General features: G+C 33.8%; 1 protein-coding gene across 9 annotated transcripts in view; it reads right to left on the reverse strand.

Annotated features, from left to right (window-relative positions):
* CCDC18 (coiled-coil domain containing 18) overlaps positions 1-23170 on the reverse strand; it is a 101022-nt gene that overhangs the window by 47117 nt on the left and 30735 nt on the right. For 7 of the 9 annotated variants that reach the window (XM_070592630.1, XM_070592627.1, XM_070592626.1 and 4 more), the window contains 7 exons: positions 22473-22597; positions 21443-21603; positions 16661-16884; positions 15386-15496; positions 14804-14935; positions 9510-9644; positions 9263-9340 (listed from right to left, as the gene is read on the reverse strand). In XM_070592630.1, coding sequence (XP_070448731.1) covers positions 9263-9340; positions 9510-9644; positions 14804-14935; positions 15386-15496; positions 16661-16884; positions 21443-21603; positions 22473-22597 — 966 coding nt within the window. The remainder of the gene's footprint in view (positions 1-9262; positions 9341-9509; positions 9645-14803; positions 14936-15385; positions 15497-16660; positions 16885-21442; positions 21604-22472; positions 22598-23170) is intronic. The other 2 variants (XM_070592628.1, XM_070592632.1) reach the window with 1 other exon arrangement.

Genomic DNA, 23170 nt, shown 5'->3' on the forward strand with positions numbered 1-23170 from the left:
TTAGGATACAAAATGCTATTACAGAAGAGATTTACTTAGAAAATTAATTTTTCATTGTAAACTAGGAAACCAAAGAGGAAACCAGAGACTGGAGTCCCAAAGAATAAATAGGACATGGTGAGGAAAGGCAGGAAGACACAGCATGTTCAGAGAGAAGGCGCTGTGAAAGGGAATGGTGAGAAGTTGGCAAGAGCTTAGGGTGTCAAGAGCATGAATTTGTAGGAGATGGGTACTTGGGAGATAAGACTGGCAAGATAACGAAGCTATGGTGTGAAGATTCTAATATGCTAAAGTCACTAAAAAAATAAAAATGTTTTTGTCAGCTAGGAAAAAAATACTTAGGAGAACACTGCCTTTGCTTTGACTCGGTGAAAACACTTTCAGAAAGGCAGCAATGTAAGTTGGTTCAAGTGTTCACACAGCTGCAAATGCTTTACACTACCTTAATATTAAGAGCAGATGAGCAAAGAGTGACCCAAATTCAGTAAATTTTTTTTCAAAAAATTAGTTCAAGGGCCACAATTTGTACACATGCTCCATATCCCAGCATTTAATAAGATTTCTTGTCTTGCTCCTTTCTTTTCCTTATTGTAATTTTGAGCTTTTCAGAAGTGTTTTTTTTTCTCTTCATGCTAATAGTATTCTAGTAAATAGTCTTGAAAGTGTGAAAGAAATCTCAACAAGAAGAAAAGGAGAAAAATTTTCCCCCTTGCAATCCTATTCTACATCATGAAATTATCCTTGCAACTCTTATTTCTAAAACGAGAATCTTGAAAGAGTTTTCGAAGATTGTCCCTATAGCCTGTGAATACAACCATGAACAGCTAAAAGCTTTCTTTGTTAACAAACTGTTGCCCTAGTAATAATTTTCAAATTAACCATTTATTTTATAAAAGGTATAAATACTCGTAAATTTTCTTTCTTAAGCATGAGAATGAGTGTTAGTACTTTGTATCATCATCCACACCCAGAGAAAAGATAAAATCTATGACTCTGTCAGAATATCACCCCTGATAATCAACAATATAACAACTCATTCAGGAATGGTTCATCACTAGATGTTAAAACCATTGGTTATAAGGTTGCTGATGAGCAAGACATTCACATGGCTCTAAAGAATCACCCCACATTTTATTTATTAATTACAAAGAAAAAAACATGCCCTTAAAATGGTGAGATCTGGCAGTAACCACCTTAAATAAGGTGTCAAGATTGGCAATGCCAATACTGGGGTGGTCTGAGATTATGTGCCTCCTGATGTGAAACAGTGGGAAGAACACAGTAAAAGCCACATGGTGTTCTAGTTGACCTAGACTTTTCAGAAGATTCAGCGCCACGAAGAATAGAAGGAGACAATGAGTTTAGGGGAATCTAAAGAGCTAAAGGCAACACATGAATTATGACTGAATCCTAGCTTGGGGAAAGAAAAGGAAAAGTCTAAAGTAGTGTTTCTCAAGGTTTTAATGGGCATACAAATCGCCTGGACATCCTGCTCAACTACAGATTCTGATTCAGTAGCAGGGTCAGGACTAGAGTGAGGAAAGGGAGCCGCCTAGGGCTCAGAATTTAAGAGGCACTTACTCTCAGGGTCATGCAAGTGCCGACACTTCACTTGCAGGACCCTGAGAGTAAGCATCTTCTTAAGTTTTGTGCCAGATGCACCTCACTTGCTTCACCTTAGTCCCAGCTCTGTTTAGTAGGTCTGGAGTACAGCAGATATTCTGCAAGTCAAAAAGGTCCCACGTGATGCTAATGCTGCTAGTACGCATACCACACTTTGAGTATCAAGGCTATAAAGAACATTTTTAAATAACTGAGAAAATTTCAGTATGGACTATGGTTTGAATGATGTTATTAAATTAATGATGACTTTCTCTGGTGTGTAAAGGTGGCGTGGTCCCATAAGAGATAGTTTCTGTTCATAGGAGATTAAATGTGTAAAGTATTAAGGCATCTGCAAACTTCTCTCAGGTGATCTGGCACAAAGGAAAGGTGTGAGTGGGGGTGGGATTGGGTGGGTGCAGGCACAAGAGGCCATGTGGACATGCGTCCATAGAAAGAGATGACGTGAGCGTACCTAGAGTTTAACAGACGGTGAATCTAGGTGAGGCATACACAGATGTTCTCTGTTCTATTCTTCCCATTTGTTTATGGGTTTGAAATTTTTCAAAATAAAATTTAATTAAAAGTTAATCAATTAAAACAAATAATAAAAACCAAAACATCTACTACTCTGTTGAATTGCTTATTTGAACAAACAGTTTGAGAAACTGAATCTTACACAAATAAACATCATTCATTGCATACAAACCACCTACAAATATACATGTATGTATACGTACATGAATGAATGAAATCAAAACAAAGACATTGCTCTGCTGAACCAAAGAACCTCCTCAGGGACACAGTCTGGGGGCAACTAAGTTGGGGCTCTAGGCTGCCTATCTTCAACAAAAGCAACTAAGCTCTTCTTTTTTGTTTATTTTTTTCCACTTATGATTTTCTTTTGGGGGAAAAAATCCAGAATGGAAAACAAAAGAAAATAAATAACTAAAATAACAATAAGCACCTAATAAGCACCTTCTCAATTTTCTATTTAACAGCAGGTAACATAAATGGTTATTTATGTAACCAATTACATGACTGGTTATCAATTACCAATTACATATTACCTAAATTATATAAATTAGTTGGTTTCTTGTTAACTGTTCAGAATTTTCCCATCAATCTTCTAGCTCTCATTAATCATATTTTTATAAGTAACACAACTTTAAACTGATCCTTATTATTCTCCCGCAAATAAAAAGTTCATAATTATTTTTTTAGGCAAAGAACAAATAGAGCAATGCTGAGGGAAACGGCCAAAAGTCAGGAGAGGAAAGTGGTAATGACATAATCAAGTGAAGAAAACCAGGCTTCAAGTTTCTATTTTGTTGCTACAAATATTCTATATGTTAGAATCATTTTAGTATAGCTTGAGTCATAGGAACTTTGCTTAAATATTTCTTCCTCATTTTGACTTTTTCCCCAATAACAGCAAGCCTATTAAAGGTACCAAGGGAATAAAATGCAGCATGATAAGTCATTGTTTTGCTGATATCCTTCCTGTCTCATCTCTGCTTATTAACACATGGAAATAACTTACCAGATGACTGGCTAGATGTGTCAGGGAGTTTAATGAAAAACAGGAGGTAAGTGGTGATATGGATTTTATTTAATGAAATTATTGCATGCCAACGTTTGTAGAGTAATGGGTTTTTTTTAATGCTAATGACCTTAGAGGTTATTTTTACATGAGGAAATGAATTGACATAGCACTAAATGTTAACAGATTGGAGAATATTATAGAAAAGTTATGGATAAACATATAATTGTGTTTATATGAGTATACATGGTCACAAAATGGATTAAAAACAGAGTACTAGGCAAAAAGTAAATAACACTGGATTTTTTAATATCCTTTATGTTCAATCCATATATGACAGAATAAAGGTAGCAATATGTTTGGACCTATTTTTAACACTAAAAATGCAAAGGGAAAAATATTGAATATATAGTCATTACTTATTAAACTTTGAGTAACTTAGTATGTGCTAAGAATTTTATGTACTTCATTTCATTTAATTCTCACAGTGACCCACTTCTAGGGTATTATTACCCCTATTTTACAGATGAAGGAATTAAAGCTCAGAGACCTTAACTAACCTAGCCAAGATTACAATTAGTAAGCACTCTGAAGTCAAACTGAAACCCAAGTCATTTCAACTCCAAAGCACATGCCTTTAATCATGAAGATATACTAGCCACAAAACTGTATTTTATCTAGAAATTCTGGATTTTTCCCCTAATTAATCTTCTGGCAGAACTGGTAAAAAGAAGCAAAACTAGACTGCTTATAGTTTCATCTCCTTTCACTCACTCCATTAATTCTTTACTGGTAATATTAATAAGTAGCTACAGTTAAAAAATTTTTTTTTGTTGAAAAACAAACCTATCTTAGTCTCCAAGAAATATCCGACTCAATGAGGAAATACCACATAAGAATTATACACATCTAAGAAGGTGAAGAGAAGGAGAATGGAGCAGAAAGCATGCTCAAAGAAATAATAGCAGAGAACTTCCCAAATCTAGGGAATGAGAGGGAAATGTGTGTGGAGGAAGCTTTCAGATCTCCTAGATTTGTCAATGTAAAAAGACCTACTGCAAGGCATATAGCAGTAAAACTGGCAGAAATGAATGACAAAGAAAGAACACTCAGGGCAGCAAGGCAGAAGAAAATAACCTATAAAGGAACCCCTATCAGACTTTCAGCAGATTTCTCTGCAGAAACCTTACAAGCAAGGAGAGAATGGAATGACATATTCAAAACTTTAAAAGATAAAAATCTTCAGCCAAGAATACTCTATCCAGCAAAATAGCCTTCAGATATGAGAGAGAAATTAAATCTTTCCCAGACAAACAAAAGCTAAGGTACTTTGCAGCCACACGACCCACGCCCGCCCCCCCCCCCCCCCCCGGCCCCAGACAAGAAATCCTCAAGAAGGCCTTCATACTCGGAAAAAAAAAAACAAGAGAGAAGGGGGTCACAAAACACAGAGTAAGGAGACAAATAGAAAGACATAAGCAGAATAGGATAGCAAATATTCAACTACAGCATTAGGCTAAAGGGAAGGAAAACACCAAAAACAAAGACAATCTTGTCATTTTAACCACAAACTCACAACACAAGTTGGAATAAGATATGAGAATAATAACTGGAGGGGAGGAGGAAAGGAACTGAATCAGTTTAGACTAAGGAAATAAGAGGCCATCAGAAAATGGACTGTTATGCACGAGATTCTGATTACAAACCTCAGGGTAGCCACTAAACTAAAAAGCAGAACAGAAACACAAAAAATAAATAAGGAAAAATACAAAGAAACACAGCATAAAAAACTGCATAATTCAATGGGTAGACCAAAACACAAAGGGAATGCAGGAAAGCCAGAAAATGACTGATATAGTGACAGCATTAAGCCCACACACATCAATAATCACCCTCAATGTAAACGGATTGAACTCTCCAATAAAAAGACACAGAGTGGCAAGATAGATTAAAGAACAAGATCCAACAATTTGTTGCCTCCAGGAAACACATCTCAGCTCCAATGACAAATACAGGCCCAGAGTGAAGGGTGGAAGATGATACTCCAAGCTAATGGCAAACAAAAGAAAGCAGGTGTCACAATACTTACATCAGACAAAGTAGATTTCAAGATAAGGCAGGTAAAGAGAGACAAAGAGGGGCAATAGATAATGATCAAAGGGACACTACATCAAGAAGAAATAATGCTTATAAACATCTATGCACCTAACACAGGAGCACCAAAGTTCATAAAGCAACTATTTAACAAACCTAAAAAGAAGATATCTAAAATAACACAGTAATAGTTGGGGAACTCAACACCCCACTCACATCACTGGACAGATCATCCAGACAGAAAATCAACAAGGAAACAGTGGAATTAAATGAAAAGCTAAAACAGTTGGACTTAATAGACATATACAGAACACTCCATCCAAAAACAGCAGAATATACATTCTTCTCAAGTGCACATGAAACATTCTTAAGGATAGACCATATGTTGGAAAACAAGGCAAGGCTCTATAAATTTAAAAAAATTGAAATAATAACAAGCATCTTCTCGGATGATAATGCTATAAAGCTAGAAACTATTTATAAGAAAAAAGCTGACAAAGGGACAAAGATGTGAAGACTAAACAATATGCTATTGAACAAGCAATGGATCATTGGAGAAATTAAAGAAGAATTCAAAAAATATCAGTAGACAAATGAAAATGATAACTTGCCACACCAACTCATATAGGATGCAGCAAAAGTTGTATTAAGAGGGAAATTCATTGCAATAAGGCACACCTCAACAAACAAGAAAAATCCCAAATAAGCAATCTCAATTACATGTAACTGAATTAGACAAAGAAGAACAAAGCCCAAAGTCAGCAGAAGGAGAGAAATAATAAAAATCAGAGCAGAAATAAATGCTACTGAAACAAAAAAGGCAGTAGAAAGCATCAATGAAACAAAGAGCTGGTTCTTTGAGAAGATAAATAAAATTGACAAACCCCTAGCCAGACTTACAGAGAAAAAAAGAGAAAGCTCAAATAAACAAAATTAGAAATGAAAGAGGAGAAATAACAACAGACCCCACAGAAATACAACGGATTATAAGAGAATACTAGAAAAAACTGCATGCCAACAAAATGGATAACCTAGAGGAAATGGGTAAATTCTTAGACTCTTTCAATCTCCCAAAGCTAAGTCAAGAAGAAGTAGATAGTCTGAACCGACCAATCACAAGGAAGGAGATTGAACTAGCAATCAAAAGCATCCCAAAGAATAAAACCCCAGGGCCAGACAGCTTTCCTGGGGAATTCTACCAAACATTCACAGGGGATTTAATATCTATACTTTTCAAGCTTTTCCAAAAAATATGGGAGGATGGAACACTTCCTAACACATTCTACTAGGCCAACACCACTCTGATACCAAAGCCTGACAAGGACAGCACAAAAAAGGAGAACTACAGACCAATATCGCTGATGAACATAGATGAAAAAATTCTCAACAAAATTTTGGCAACCCAAATTCAGCAATACATCAAAAGGATCATAATCACGACCAAGTGGGATTCATACCAGGGACACAAGGATGGTTCATCATCCGCAAATCAAACAAGATGATACACCACATCAACAAATTGAGGAATAAAAACCACATGATCATCTCAATAGATGCAGAGAAAGCATTTGACAAGATCCAACAGCCATTTATGATAAAAACTCTGAACAAAATGGGGATAGAAGGAAATTACCTCAACATAATAAAGGCCAGATATGACAAACCCACAGCCAACATCATACTCAATGGGCAAAAACTGAGTGCCATCCCCCTGAGAACAGGAACGAGGCAAGGATGCCCACTATCACCACTCTTATTCAACACAGTACTGGAGGTTTTGGCCAGAGCATTCAGGCAAGGGAAAGGAATAAAAGGAATCCAAATAGGAAGTGAAGAAGTGAAACTCTGGCTGTTTGAAGACAACATGATCTTATACATAGAAAACCCCAAAAAATCCACTGGAAAACTAATAGAAATAATTAACAACTACAAAGTTGGAGGGTACAGAGTCAACTTACAAAAATCAGTTGCTTTTCTATACTCCACTAACGAACTTACAGAAAGAGAACTCAAAAATATAATTCCATTTGCACTCACAACTAAAAAAATAAAGTACCTAGGAATAAATTTAACCAAGGAGGTGAAGGACTTATACAAAGAAAACTATAAGATATTACTGAGAGAAATTGATAATGACTTAAAGAGATGGAAAGAGATTCCTTGCTCATGGATTGGAAGAATAAACATAGTTAAAATATCCATACTACCGAAAGCAATCTACAGATTCAATGCAATCTCATTCAGAATCCCAATGACATTCTTCACGGAAATAGAGCAAAGAATACTAAAATTTATATGAGGCAATCAAAGACCCTGAATTGCTAAGGAATCCTAAGAAAAAAGAACAAAGCTGGAGGTATCACAATCCCTGACTTCAAAATGTACCACAAAGCCATAGTGACGAAAATGGCATGGTACTGGTACAAAAAGAGACACACAGATCAATGGAACAGAACTGAGAGCCCAGAAATAAAACCACACATCTACAGTCAGCTAATCTTGACAAAGGTGCCAAGAACATACAATGGAGAAAAGATAGTCTCTTCAATAAATAGTGTTGGGTAAACTGGACAGCCACAAGCAACAGAATGAAAGTAGACCACTATCTCACATCATACACAAAAATAAACTCAAAATGGATCAAAGACTTGAAGATACGTCCTGAAACTATAAAACTCCTGGAAGATAATATTGGTAGTACACTCTTTGACATCGAACTAAAAAGGATCTTTTCAAATACCATGTCCTCTCAGACAAGGGAAAGGGAAACAAAAGAAAAAATAAACAAGTGGGAATTCATCAGACTAAAGAGCTTCTGCAACGCAAAAGAAAGTAGGATCTAAACAAAGAGACAAGCCACCAATTGGGAGAAAATATTTTGCAAATCATATATCTGACAAGGCGTTAATCTCCATAATATATAAGGAACTCACACAAATGAACAATAAAAAAGCAAACAACCTGATCAAAAAGTGAGCAGAGGAGATGAACAGACATTTTTCCAAAGAAGATATACAGCTGGCCAATAAGCACATGAAAAGATGTTCAACATCACTAGTCATCAGGGAAATGCAAATCAAAACTACACTAAGATACAAACTTATGCCTGCTAAAATGGCTATAATCACTAAGACTAAAAATAACAAATGTTGGAGACGGTGTGGAGAAAAGGGAACCCTCACACACTGCTGGTGGGAATGCAAACTGGTGCAACCACTATGGAAAACAGTACGGAGATTCCTCAAAAAACTAAAAATAGACCTACCATATGACCCAGCTACCCCACTACTGGGTATCTACCCAAATAATTTGAAATCAACAATCCAAAGTAACATATGCACCCCTATGTTCATTGCAGCACTATTCACAATAGCCGAGACATGGAAGCAACCCAAGGGCCCATTGACCAATGACTGGATAAAGAAGATGTGGGATAGATATATATATACACACAACGGAATACTACTCAGCCAGAAAAAAAGACAAACTCATCCCATTTGCAACAACATGGAAGGACCTAGAGGGAATTATGCTAAGTGAAATAAGCCAGTCTGAGAAAGACAAACACCAGATGACTTCACTCATATGTGGAATATAAACAAGTACTGGGACAAAGAAAACAGTTCAGTGGTTACTAGGGGAAAGGGGTTGGGGGGAGCACTGGTGGTGAAGGAGAGCACTTATGTGGTGACAGTCAAGAAATAATGTACAACAAATCTCACATTGATGTAAACTATTATGAACTCAATAAAAAAAAAACCTTTCTTATGGTAAAAAACAAAAAGAGGTTAGATAATCTACAAACTAGATTATCAACTATCAAATACTTAAGATCATAATTCCCATTGAAGAAACTATACTTACAGAAACTAAGTTCATTGACTCAGGTAAAATCTTTACCTCTTAATTGATTTTCATATAAATAATTTTTACAATTTATAGAGAAAAACTGTTAAAAGGCACAACGTCTCCATTAAGAAAAAGAATTTCTTTTTAAATTTTTTTAAGCATCAGCACACTAGCCTTGATAGTTTCTTCAGATACTTGGTTCTGTAATGCTTTCAAAGCTTCATCTTTCTTCATATTTTCCTTTTCCATTTGCTGAAAAATAGAGATTGGTAGCAAAAATATAAGTGTGTGTGTAAATATTTTAGTATTAGTAACAGGCTGTTAAACAATTGATTTGATTAGAATTAAAGGTATGTTACAGAAACACAAACTTAAAATATTAGTCAGCTTTTGAATGGAACTTCTATAAAGATAATTTTACCCCTTTGCTTTCCGTCAAGAGTCTGTCTAGTGATTCAAGATGATGTTGTTTACATATTATATCTTGCTGCAACATAGACATTGTCTTTTCTTGTTCTTTAAATTGTTGGTCTTTTTTCTCTAGTTGACATTCAAGCTAAACACAAAAAGACGATTTACTCATTTTCGTATTTTAAAAAATTTTTGAAACACTTTAAATATACAGAAAAGAATATAATACATGTTAAATTACCACTGAAATTACATAGAATTTTGCATTTTACCAAATTTCCTTCAGTGTCCCTCCTTTTAGAGAAGAAATGAAATAACACGCCCATGTTTCATCCTTTCATCCTTTCATCCTCATCAATACTATGCTGAAATTGGTCTGTATTATTCTCTGGTGTGTTTCACTCTCATACATGTTTTTTGTGCTTTTTCTACATATGCAGATCCACAAACAACATGTAACACAGTTTTCTGTTTCGAAATTTTACATAGACGATATCAACACTTCAACAAATTTCAGCAACTTGTTTTTTTCACTTAATATTGTTTTAGATATCTACCCATGGATATTTATCCATGTATCCATATGTGGATCTAATTCTTTTATTTTTAAGATAATACAGTATTCCATTGTAACAACAAACTACAGGCTGTCTACTCTTCTACTGGGGAACTCTTTTGTGTTTTTTCACTGTTACAACAATGGTGCAATAACATCCTTTGCACATGTCTCTTTATGTGCATGTATTAGAGTTTCTTTAGAACAGATCTAGAAGTAGACTTGGTTGTAGGATAAGCATATTTCCAACTTTATTAGGTATTTCTCTTCAAAGAGCATCAAAATTTGTACTTTCATTAGACATGTATAAGATTCTCATTCCTCACAACTTCACCAATAACTGCTGTTATCAAACTTTCAAAAAATTTTTGTGAAGACAAAATATGAAATTACTGATGTGTATATGTATATATGTGCACACTATATACACATGTACAAAACTTATACATGCGATATACATCACACACATACTTATAATAAAAATAAGCAAGTTATCTAGAAAATTTTAAAACTGAGGAACTCTGTAATAAAAACACTCAAATGAAAATACTCAAATAAAACACATCAGAAATTAGAGGAACAGAAAGAAAAAAGATTGAAGAAATGTGAACAGAGACAAAGGAATCTGTTGGACACCATCAAGGTGACCAACATGCACATTATGGGAGTCCCAGAAGGAAAGGAGAGAGAAGAGGTAAAGAAAGAATATCTGAAGAAGTAATGATTGAAAATGTCCCAAATTTGATGAAAGACATGAATATAAACATCCAAGAATCTCAACAAACTTCAAGTAAGAAGAAATCAGAGACCCACACCAAGACACATTATAATCAGACTTTCAAAAGGCAAAGAGACAATCTTGAAAGCTACAAGGGATAAGTGAATCATCACATAGAAGGGATCCTCAGTAAAATTACAAGCAGATTTCTCATTAGAAACTTCGGAGGCCATACAACAGTGGGCTGACATAGTCAAAAGAAAAAAACTGTCTACCAAAAATCCTATATCTGGCAAGACTGTCTTTCAAAAGGGAGGAAGAAATTAAGACACTCCCAGATAAATAAAAGCTGAGAGAGTTTGTGACCACCAGACATGCCCTGCCATGATAAAATGGTTAAGATGATAAATTTTATGTTAGGTATATTTTACCACAATAAAAAAAAGTTAAAAAAAAAAAGAATGTTAAATAACTTTAGGAGTTTTTCCTAAAACATGAATATATTGAAATAAATTTCATGACCAAACAAGATTAAATGATGTTATAACCATAGATTTTCATAGAAGCTGACATCGATTATCAGGGGGGCCCTCTGACAGACCTATCATGCCAATTCCCTGCAGTTCACTATCTGAAATAGCAAAGATAATATCTTCCTAAAATTTCTGCCACTCTCAGACTAAACCTTCAAGAATTTATCAGGGATAAAGTCCTCATTTGAAAAATATTTTTTAACTTCTGAATCAGTAGTTCTACTTTTGAGAATCTATTATAACATTCTACAATAAGGAAAAAAATAGCTTTATAATGAAGTTTACTGAAAATTAATTATAATTCTGAAAAACAGAAAATAACTCAAATACAAACCAGTCTGTGAAACGAAGCTATTAAAAAGTATGTTTACTTTATGTTTGTGTGTTTTTGTATACATATATTTCATACACGTAAGTATGCCAAAATGCAGAGAAACTGGTCTGGAAGATATAAACTAAGATTGTAACAATAATTCCAGGGTGTAGGCTTTTTAAAAATTAGTTTATACTCATTTTTTGGTGTATGGTTCTGAGTTTTTTTAACACACACATAGATTCATGAAACTCCCACCACAATCAGGATACAGAAGGTTGCTTCACCCTCAAAATTCCTCATGTTAATCCTCTATAGTCAGATTCCCCACCCTCTCCAACACCAACACCAAGGAACTGCTCTCCATCCTATAGATTTTGACTTTTTTGAGAATGTCATAGAAATAGAATTATATAGTATACAACACTTTGAAATTGGCTTTCCTTTTGGCATAATGCCTTGGAGATTCACGTACATTTTTCCTTGTTATTACTGAGCAGTAGTCCATTGTATTTCAGGTACCATAGTTTATACATTCACCCTTTGAAAGACACTAGGTTGTTTCCAGTTTTTGGTGATTACAAACAATGCCACTATAAAGGTTTCAGTGTAAACATAAGTTTTCATTTGTCTAGGATAAATATCAAGGATTTCTGGGTCGTGTGTTACGTGTATATTTAACTTTATAAGAAAATGTCAAATTGCTTAGCACAGGAGTTACACCATTTTGCATTCCCACCAACAAAATTTGAGAATTCCCTATCTTAGAGGGAAAGTGTTAAATGTTCCATCATTCAGGTATTATCTATAGGGCTTTTTTGGGGAGACATCCTTTACAAAGTTAATGAAGTTTCCTTGCATTCCTAGTTGGCTAAGAGTTTTTATCATGAGACAACACTGAATTTTGTCAAATGCTTTTTCTGCATCTATTGATATGATCATGTAGGTCTTTTTGGTCTAATAATATGGTAAGTTTCATTGATTTTTTTCTGAATGTTGAATCAGCCTTCTATTCCCAGGAATTTGCCCTCTTGTTTATGTTTCCTTATGTGTTATGTGTGTGTACTTGTTGCTGGATTTGATTTGCTAACATTTCATTGATTGCTTTTGCTTCAATGTTCAAGACGTGTATTATTTTGTGTTTCTTTTGATACTATGTCTCATTTTGGTATCAGAGAAATGCTAGCCTCATCAGTGAGTTGGGAAGTGATCCCTTCTCTTCTATGTTCTGGAAGAGATTGTGTAGAACTGTTATTAGTTCTTTAGATGTTTGTAAGAATTAATCACTGAAACCATCTGGGCTTGAAATTTCCTTTTTTGGAAAGTTTTTAAACTACAAATCCAACTTCTTTAATATATACAGAACCATTCAGGCTATTTCTTCTTGAGTATTACTAGTTTGTGTCTTTTGAGGAATTGGTTTATTTCATATGCTGGCAAATTAAATGTGCACAGAATTATTTGTAGTATTCCTTTATTAACCTTTACTCTCTGTGAGGTACGTAGTGATAGACCCTTATTCACTCCTGATATAGGTAATTTGTGTTTTCTCTTTTTTTTTCTTGGTCAGACTGGCTAGAGGTTTATAAATTTTGTTGGTCTTTTCAAAGAACCAGTTTTGGGCTTCGCTGATTTTTCTCTACTAATATTCTCTTTTCAAATTTCGATTCTTTCCAATTGTGCTTTTTATTATTTCCATCTTTCTGTTTTTAGGGGGTTGATTTTGTTCTTCTTTTGCTAGATTCTTAAGGTGGAAGTTTAGATTATTGATTTTTCTTTATTTTCTTCATATATATGCATTTAATACTCTAAATCTCCAAGAACTGCTCAAGCTAAATTCCACAAATTTTGATATGTCATGATTTCCATTTACATTCAGTTTAAAGTGTTTTTAATTTCCCTTGAGGCTTATTCTTTGACCCACGGATTATTTAGAAGTGTGTTTGTTTAACTTACAAATATTTGAGGATTTTCCAGATATCTTTCTGTTAATGGTATATAGATTAATTCCATCAAGGTCAGAAAACATCCTATATATGGTTTCAATTCTTTTAAATTTGATAAGGTCTATTTTATGAGCCAAGGTATGCTATATCTTGGTCAATGTTCCAGACGCACTGGAGAAGAATGTGTATTCTGTTTTGGGGTGGAATATTCCATAAATGTCAATTAGGTTAAGCTGGTTGACTGTGTTGTTCAGCTGAGTTCTATACCCTTGTTGATTTGTCTACTTATTCTATCAGTTACAGAAAAGAGTAGTGTTGATGTCTCCAACTAAAATCTAAATCATCTAAAAAAATATAGCCAGACAGATGGATAGATACAGTTCTTCTGTCTTCTAATCTTCATGGTTTTTGATGAGAAATTTGCGGTAATTTTAATCTCTGTTCCCCTACATGCAATGTGTTATCTCTGGCTGATTTCAAGATTCTTTGTTTTGGTTTTCAGCAAGCATTGTGATGTGTCTAGTAGTGGTTTTCTTTGATTTTATCCTCTTTGAGCCTGTTGAATTTGTAAATTTATTTCCTTCACTAAATTTGCCAAGTACTCAGTCATTATTAATCTCATTCTCCTGTTCTCTAGGGCTCTCATGACATGCATGTTAGACCTTCTGATACTGTCCCACAGGTTCCTGAGGCTCTGTTCATTTTTTTCCAAATCTTTTTTTCTCTCTGTTGCTCAGACCAAATAACATCTATTGGTCTATATTTCAAGCTCATATTGTTTTCCTCTTGTTAGCTCCATTCTGCTACTAAGCCCATCCAAATTATCTATGTTTTATTTAGTTTTATATTGTGGTCTCGTATCTTCTTTACTTTTGTTTTTACTCTTTACTTTTAACTTGAGGTTAATAGTGCTTCTACATTCAACCAATCTTCAAGCAACTGATGTCTCTAGAGGAAAAGAGTCTACAGAATCACACTCAGTGATTACAGAATCACTCTGATAACATCAAAAAATGATTAAAACTGAAATGGCAGGAGTACTATATAAGAAAATATTGTAAAATGATCCATGAGTAATGGGATTCTAATTATAGTACTTGCCACTGACTTTTCTATAGATTTGTTTCTTCATTTATTAAAAAAAAGAAAGCTGGGCTACTAATGTTTAAGGTTCTTTTCAGCATTCACATTCTAAATAAACACTATATCTACTTGTTAAAACATGATTAATATCTTACTCTTTCAATCTGTTTTTCCATTTCTTTATGCTGTTCCAGATGAATTTTCTTTGCCTTTTCAAAAGCTAAGCAAATTTTCTCATGCTCTGTATTGATATTGGTTTCTAGACTTCTTATCTTTTCATTCTTTTCCTAAAAACACAAAAACACTTTAAAAGAATATAATTGAGAACTAGTTTTACACAAAAGAACATTAGTAAAGCATTAAATGTGTCACATACTCTTTAAAGAACCACAGTAGTTAATATGTCAAATTCCAAAAATATTTGAATACTTATAAAAAAGACAAAATAGTTATTTTAAAAATTGTATCAAAATGAGAAGATTAAACTATTTTAAATTACTTAGAAACATAGCTACTACCTTCAATTTTATTAGGATAAAAGAAAGTTTAGATAACTTGCCATATAAGCCTATTAACTGAAAAATACAGAAACAAAAAATGAATAATCAGAAGAGTTCAGTAGAATTGATACTTTCCAATTTGGTACATTTTATAATAATGATACTAAAACAAACATGTTGTCACAAATTAAGTGCCTTAAAGTCAGTGAATCTGTAGCAAAAAAGGGTAATTTTTACCATAAGCTCCTGTTCTAGTTCTGCGTTTTTTGCAGCAATAGAGGAATAAGCAACTATTTTTTCTTCCAGCTGTTTCTCTAGAGTGAAAAGTTGAGAACATTTCTTTGTCATCTGAAAAAACATTGAAATAAATAAAAAATTATTTTTTAAAAATTGCTTTTAAAAATAAGCGACAATTAAGAAGAAAAATAGTGAAGGGAAAACCAGAGATACGACATAGCTTGTTCCATCTATGTAATACATAAATAACTTAATTCAGACTCCTACGTCCAAATAGGATTGCACCCTAACCCATTTCTTAAAAGTAGCTGTTAAAGACTGAAATTAGTATAACAAAATGTTAACAATAGTAATTTCTGGTGATAGAATTATCAATGATTTATTTTCTTCTTTGTCCCTTTCTGTATTTTCAACAAGACTGTGCTAATTTTGTAGTTAAAAAAACTTATTAATCTCAATACTTGACAATTTCTAAGTAAGCTGATCACTATAATTACAGACTGACTAAATCTCCTTTTCCATTACTTATGTAAGTTCCTATGCTACAGGTCTTTACCTTAGTCCTGGCTACAGACTTTAAGAAACCAGACATTTAAAAAGTGCCCCCAACAGACGGCTGCAGCCTCTGGTTGAAGGCTGAGTATAACACATACACATGTGGTCCTGATCTACAATTATCTAAAAGGCATCCTTGTTCTGTCCTCAGTGGAAATGAAGACCAGATTTCACAAAAACACACATTATCCCCTTTTCAGAATGTAATCCATAGCATATCTGCATCAGATACACATGTAGTTGTTTAAAAACGCAGATTCCTGAACAATACTCCATATCTACTGAACCAGAATCACTGGAGTAGGACCCAGAAACTAGCATGTTTTAATAGGCTTCCCATGTGGTTTTGCTGTTTGCTAAAATTTGAAATCCTCTATTACCACTCCTTTCCCCCTAATAACATAATCCAAATGCTTTACTTGTAAATGTGTATTAGCCATATTAACTTATACTTGAAAGAAACAATAGAGTATGATATAGTATAAGTTCCACCAAATTTGAGACCTTTTAGTCACTAGGGAGTATTTTCCTTCTTTTAACATAGGCTAAAACCCAAAGGTTCCAAATACAATTGTAAAAGAATTTATAATTTATGTGGTATCATTAACTTTTTAAAAAATGTATAAACCTGGACTTACACAATTTTTACAATACACTAAAACAATACCTTTTTTTCTTGTCTCAAAATTTAGTACATATAAACAGCTAATTCAAGCTTACTTCACTTTCAAGTTTGCTAGAGTTTGAAGCTTTCTCTAGCAGCTCCTCTTGAATCAGCTGAAACTGACTAGTTCTGTGGGCCATGTTAACCTTCAAATCAGAATTCTCAGCTTCTATTTGCATCAGCTTAGCACGTAGTTCTTCTATTCCAGAAGCAAGTCTTTGCCTTTCTCTTTCGTATTGCTTATTCACAGCATGTTGATTTTGATCTTTTATACTCTCTGCTAATAAACATAAAAGAAAAATTGTTTTGTATAAACTTAAGAAGAAAAATCTATTTCAATGTTGGAAGATTTAACCATAAATGAAATTTAGTTTCTGATCTAAAGAATATTAAAGGAAATGGAGAATAAGACATACATTAAGGAAAATATAATGAAGGAAAATGGTAAGTCAGGCATTTTCTATTACTAACTACATAAGTGGGAATACGTTCTTCTAAATCACTCACTTTTAAAGACTATTCCCTCATACCACAAAAATTATTCCTTTGTACTAGGAAGAGCCCTTTTCCACCTTTAAAAATCTCATTTTGGGGATAGAAATCATTGTAAAAAAAAATGCTGTTAAAGAAAAAAAAAGTTGTCTTTCCTTAAACTGAAGTTAACCATAAAATTTATTTGGAAAGCTTGAGATCATTAAGAATATTTTGATATATTTTATATAGATGCAGGGTCAAAAGCTGAAAACAGTGAATCCTTCCTAGTCTAAACTAGCTGATGAGGATTCGGTGATGCTTTTTAAAGCCACTCAGGGTTATCGGAGGTAGTTATTTGAATACACATTTCTCCACTATAAATGTACACACTGACCCCACCCCAAGGTAACCGAGTTTTAAGGAGTGCTTTAAAAGGCCCAATGTAGATGACTGCATGAGAACACACACAGATGTGGAAATAGAGATATACTGTGCCCGCAAGGGTTTCAAAAAGAGCCATTTCCCATCAATATTCATATCTCTAATATTTCACTTTCAAGGCTATCTATCATTGGCTCGGTTCTTCACTGATGTCAGAGAACCTAGGACACACAGTTGTTCCTCGGTATCCATGGAGGACTGGTTCCAGGACTGTACCCGACCCCATACCAAAATCCTCAGATGCTCAAGTCCCTTATATAAAATGGCGTAGTATTTGCATATAACCTATGCACATCCTCCCATATACTTTAAATCATCTATAGATTACTTATAATACCTAATATAATGTAAACATTATGTAAGTAATTACACTTTATTGACATACTGTATTGATATTGTATTGTATTCTACTGTACTGATGTTTGTAAATCATATATCTGATAAGGGATTAATATCCAAAATATATAAAGAACTCATACATCTCAACAACAAAAAAAATAGCAACCCAATTAAAAAGTGGGCAAAAGATCTGAACAGAGATTTCTCCAAAGAAGATATACAGATAGCCAACAGGCACATGACAAGATGTTCAACATCATTAACTATCAGGGAAATGCAAATCAAAACTACAATGAGATATCACCTCCCCACTCCCATCAGAATGGCTATAATTAACAAGACAGGAAACAAGAAGCATTGGAGAGGATGTGGAGAGAAGAAAAGCCTCATACACTGTTGGTGGGAGTGCAAACTGGTGCAGACACTATGGTCAAAAGTATGGAGATTCCTCAAAAAATTAAGAATAGAACTACCAGGGCCTGGCCCCGTGGCCGAGTGGTTAAGTTCGCGCACTCCCCTGCAGGCGACCCAGTGTTTCGTTGGTTCGAATCCTGGGCGCGGACATGGCACTGCTGAGGCAGCATCCCACATACCACAACTAGAAGGACCCACAACAAAGAATATACAACTATGTACTGGGGGCTTTGGGGAGAAAAAAGGAAATAAAATAAAATCTTAAAAAAAAAAAAGAATAGAACTACCATATGACCCAGCCATTCCACTGCTGGGTACTATCCAAAGAACATGAAATCATGAATGCATTGATGAAAGAAATTGAAGACACAAATAAGTGGTAAGATAGCTCGTGCTCATGGATTGGAAGAATTAATATTGTGAAAATATCCAAACAAACACAGCAATAGAGATTGGACTGGTGGTTACCATAGAGGAATGGGGGGAGAGCAAAATGGGTGATTAGGCTCACATGTGAGGAGATGGACTATAATTAGTTTTTGGGGGGTGAACATGATGTAATCTACACAGAATTAGAAATGTATTACGAGTACATCTGAAAGCTATATATTGTTATAATCCAATGTTACTGCAATTAAAAATAAATTAAAAAAAAAATCTCCATACTACTCAAAGTGATCTACAGATTCAATTCAACCTCTATCAAAATTCCAAAGGCATTTTTCACAGAAACAGAACAAACTATCCTAAAATTTTTATGACACAGAAGACTCCAAATAGCCAAAGGAATCTTCAGAAAGAACAACACAGTTGGGGACATTGTGTTTCCTGATTTCAAATTATATTACAAAGTTATAGCAATCAAAACAGTATGGTATTAGTATAAAAACAGACACATAGATCAATGGAACAGAACAGATAGCCCAGAAATAAACTCACACATATAGGGTCAATTAATTTATGACAAATAAGCCAAGAAATGGTGTTGGGAAAACTGGACAGCCACATGCAAAAGAACGAAACTGAACTATTATCTTACACCATACACAAAAATCAACTCAAAATGGACTAAAGATTTGAGCATAAGACCTGAAACCATAAAACTTCTAGAAGAAAACATAGGGATAAGTTCCTAGATATCAGACTTGGCAAAGATTTTTTGGATTTGACACCAAAAGCAAAAATAAACAAGTGGGGCTACATCAAACTACAAAGCTTCTGTACAGCAAAAGAAATCATCAACAAAATAAAAAGGCAACCTATGAAATAGGAGAAAATATGTGCAAATCATATATCTGATAAGAGGTTAATATCCAAAATATATTTACAAAAACACATACAAATCTATAGCAAAAAACCTCAATTCAATTAAAAAACGAGCAAAGGATGTGAATAGAGAATTTTCCAAAGACATACAAATGGTCAAAAGGTACATGAAAAGGTACTCCACATCCCTAATCATCAGGGAAATGCAAATCAAAACCAAAATGAGATATCATCTCACACCTATTAGAATGGCTATTGTCAAAAAGACAACAAATAGCAAGTGTTGATGAGGATGTAAGAAAAAGGAACTCTTGTGCACTGTTGGTGGAAACGTAAATTGCTGCAGCCAATATGGAGAATGGTATAGAAGTTCCTCAAAAAAATTAAAAATAAAACAACTATATCATCTAGCAATTCCACTTCTGGGTATTCATCCAAAGGAAACTAAATCACTATCTTGAAAAGATGTCTGCACTTCTATGCTCACTGCAGCATTATTTATAACAGCCAAGACATGGAAGCAACCTCAGTGCCCACCAATGGAGGAACGGATAAAGAAGATGCAGTATATATATATAAAATGGAATATTATTCAGCCACAAAAAGGACATCCTGCCATTTGTGACAACACGTATGGACCTTGAGAGCATTAGGCTAAATGAAATAAGCCAGACAGAGAAAGACAAATACCATATGATCTCACTTACATTTGGAATCTAAAAAAAGCTGAACTCATAGAAACAGAGAACAGACTGGTGGTTGCCAGAGGCAGGGGTTGGGGTGGGCAAAAATGGGTGAAGGTGATCAAAAGGTACAAACTGTCAGTTATAAGATAATTAAGTCCTGAGGGTGTAATGTATAGCACAGTGACTATAGTTAGTAACACTGTACTGTATATTTGAAAATTGCTGAGAAAGTAGATCTTAAAAGTTCTTATTACAAGAAAAAAAACTTGTAACTGTGTTATGATGGATGTTAACTAACCTTATTCTGGTAATCATTTCAAAATACATACATATATCAAATCATTATGTTGTACACCTAAAACTAATAGAATTTGTCAATTATATCTCAATAAAAAAATACCTGGGGTGGCTGTATTAATTTCAGACTTCAGAAATTATAAAATTACAACAGCTGGCTTCAGACAGACAGAACTAAAAGGATAAAGAACAAACCTACATACATATCTGAACATTTCAACATTACTCTCTCAGTAATTGATAGCACTAGTGTACAGAAAATCTTTAGGGATAAAGAAAACAAACAATACTATCAACAAATTTAACATGACTGACATTCAAAAAACACTCTGCAGTCAACTGCAGTCTGAAAATATTAAATGGGTGAGAGAGAGACTGCATTCACATAACTTTTATTCCATTACATTGTTATAATTGTTCTATTTTACTATTAGTTATTGTTGTTAATCTCTCATTGTGCCTAATTTATAAATTAAACTTCATCATAGATATGTATGTATAGGAAAAAAACATATATGTAGGGTTTAGTACTATCCATGGTTTCAGGCATCCACCAGGGGTCTTGGAATGTATTCCCCGCACATAAGGGGGCACTACTGTATGTGTTTATTATGGTGATGGTGACAAGGGTATAAACATATGCAAAAACAAACATTTGACAAAATATATCAAACTTTACATTTTAAAAGGGTGCATCTTAAGGTAAGTAAATTTTACTTCAATAAAGTACATTTTTAAAGAATGATGCAAAGTTCAAGAATTTTTAAATAATTTTTTCTATCTTATCAACCCATAACTAGTAATGAAAGATTATCAAGTATGTTTGATGATAGAAACCAGCTGACAATCTGTTTCTTCAAAAAACTATCATGAAGAACTCTGATTTTAATTTATTAAGAGAACTCAATATACTATACTCACCTACTTGATTACCTCCTAGTTTTACAGGTTCCATTTCTAAATTAGTTAATTTGCTACCTTCTTGGTTGTCATTAGAAGCAGTAAGACTCTGAGAGAACTGATTCGCAGTCAGGTTTGCCTGAAGCTTTTGAATTTCTGCCTCTTTTATTGCAAGCTTAATCCTGGCACAAAAGAAAATACGCCAAAAATTATTAGAAAAATTCTATAAAAATAGATACCATTTTCACTTTTCAAGCTAGTAAAAATTTTAAAACTCATATTAGTCAACTATTTGGGAGGATATGGAAACTCCTATATACCACTCACTGATTGGATTGTAGACTGCTTCAGCTACTTTAGAAACTTGATAGCACCCAGTAAAACTGAAAAGGTACACACCCTATGACCTAGCAATTTCACTTTTAGGACTATACACTAGAGAAACTCTAGCATATTCTATAAGCAAACATGTAAAAGTACATACTTTGCAGTACTGTTTGTAAGAGAAGAAAACTAGAAACAAGGTAACTCTCAATAAAGGAATAAATTGTGACATAGTTTTAGGATAGACTCTCACACTGCTATTAAAACTAAACTAACCACACTAACCTATACATTGATCAATTACTCTACCTACCTACCTCAACATGGATGCATTTAAAAATGACACTAAGTGAAAAACAAAATTACAAACAATAAAAACATTTAGTTTATTTGTAAGTGAGTGTAACATACACAAAATGGATCGAAGAATATACACCCAATTCATGACAGTAGATACTTAGCAGGAGAGTGGGACTAGCAGTAAGGATCAAAGAATATTATCCATCCTACAATGTTTTATTTTTTATTTAAAGAAACAGATTTGAAAAAAATATCACAAAATGTTAAGAAGAATCAATTGTTTGTTGGGAAAACAAGAATATTTACTTATAATATTCTCTGGGCTTTTCTGTATATTTTTCAACCTCTCAATTAAAGATCTTAAATTAATTAGCAATTTAAAATAAAACATAGTACTTGCTACAATTTCAGCATCTGAAAACCATACCTCAATTCTGAAATCATCATTTTATTTGCCTCACAGCAGCCAATGTGATTGTCTTCCCTGTTTGACAAACTACTCATCTGGTGCTTACAAAGAGATGATTTAAAACCAAACCTTTCTCTGTTTAACTGCAAGTTTAAAAACAAACACATATAAACTTATAACATCTATGATGCAGTTGTTTTTTTATTCAGAACTCCAAGTTTGAAAAATTGTGTGAATTTAACAGAAACAATCTAATGTCCATAAAGAGGAGACTACATAAATACATCATTGAATAGTAAGATAGTGGGAAAACTACAATGTTTAAAATAAACCTGCATTACATAAATCATTATGGAGACATCACATAACATAACATCAAGTAAAAACAACAGAGGCACATGTAGTATTTTCAAAAATACACTAAACTATCTATATATCTATTTTTTTCTGGATGCATCCGTATGTGGCAATATTTAAAAAATGGACAAGAAGGATAAACATGAATTTCAGAATAGTGGTTAACTCTGAGGAAGAAGGGAGAGAATTGGGATCTAACAAGGTATAAAAAGAGACTTTATTTACCTGTAAAATTTTATTCTAAAAAAATCTGAAGTGGATATCGCAACGTTACCCAGATTTACCAAATGTTGTGCTACATTGATCTCTGTGCTTTTCTGTATGTTTGAATAATAGAGGATTTTTTAAATTAGTTGTGA

The sequence above is a fragment of the Equus przewalskii genome, chromosome 24 (assembly GCF_037783145.1).
Source record: "Equus przewalskii isolate Varuska chromosome 24, EquPr2, whole genome shotgun sequence".
NCBI classification, from domain to species: domain Eukaryota; kingdom Metazoa; phylum Chordata; class Mammalia; order Perissodactyla; family Equidae; genus Equus; species Equus przewalskii.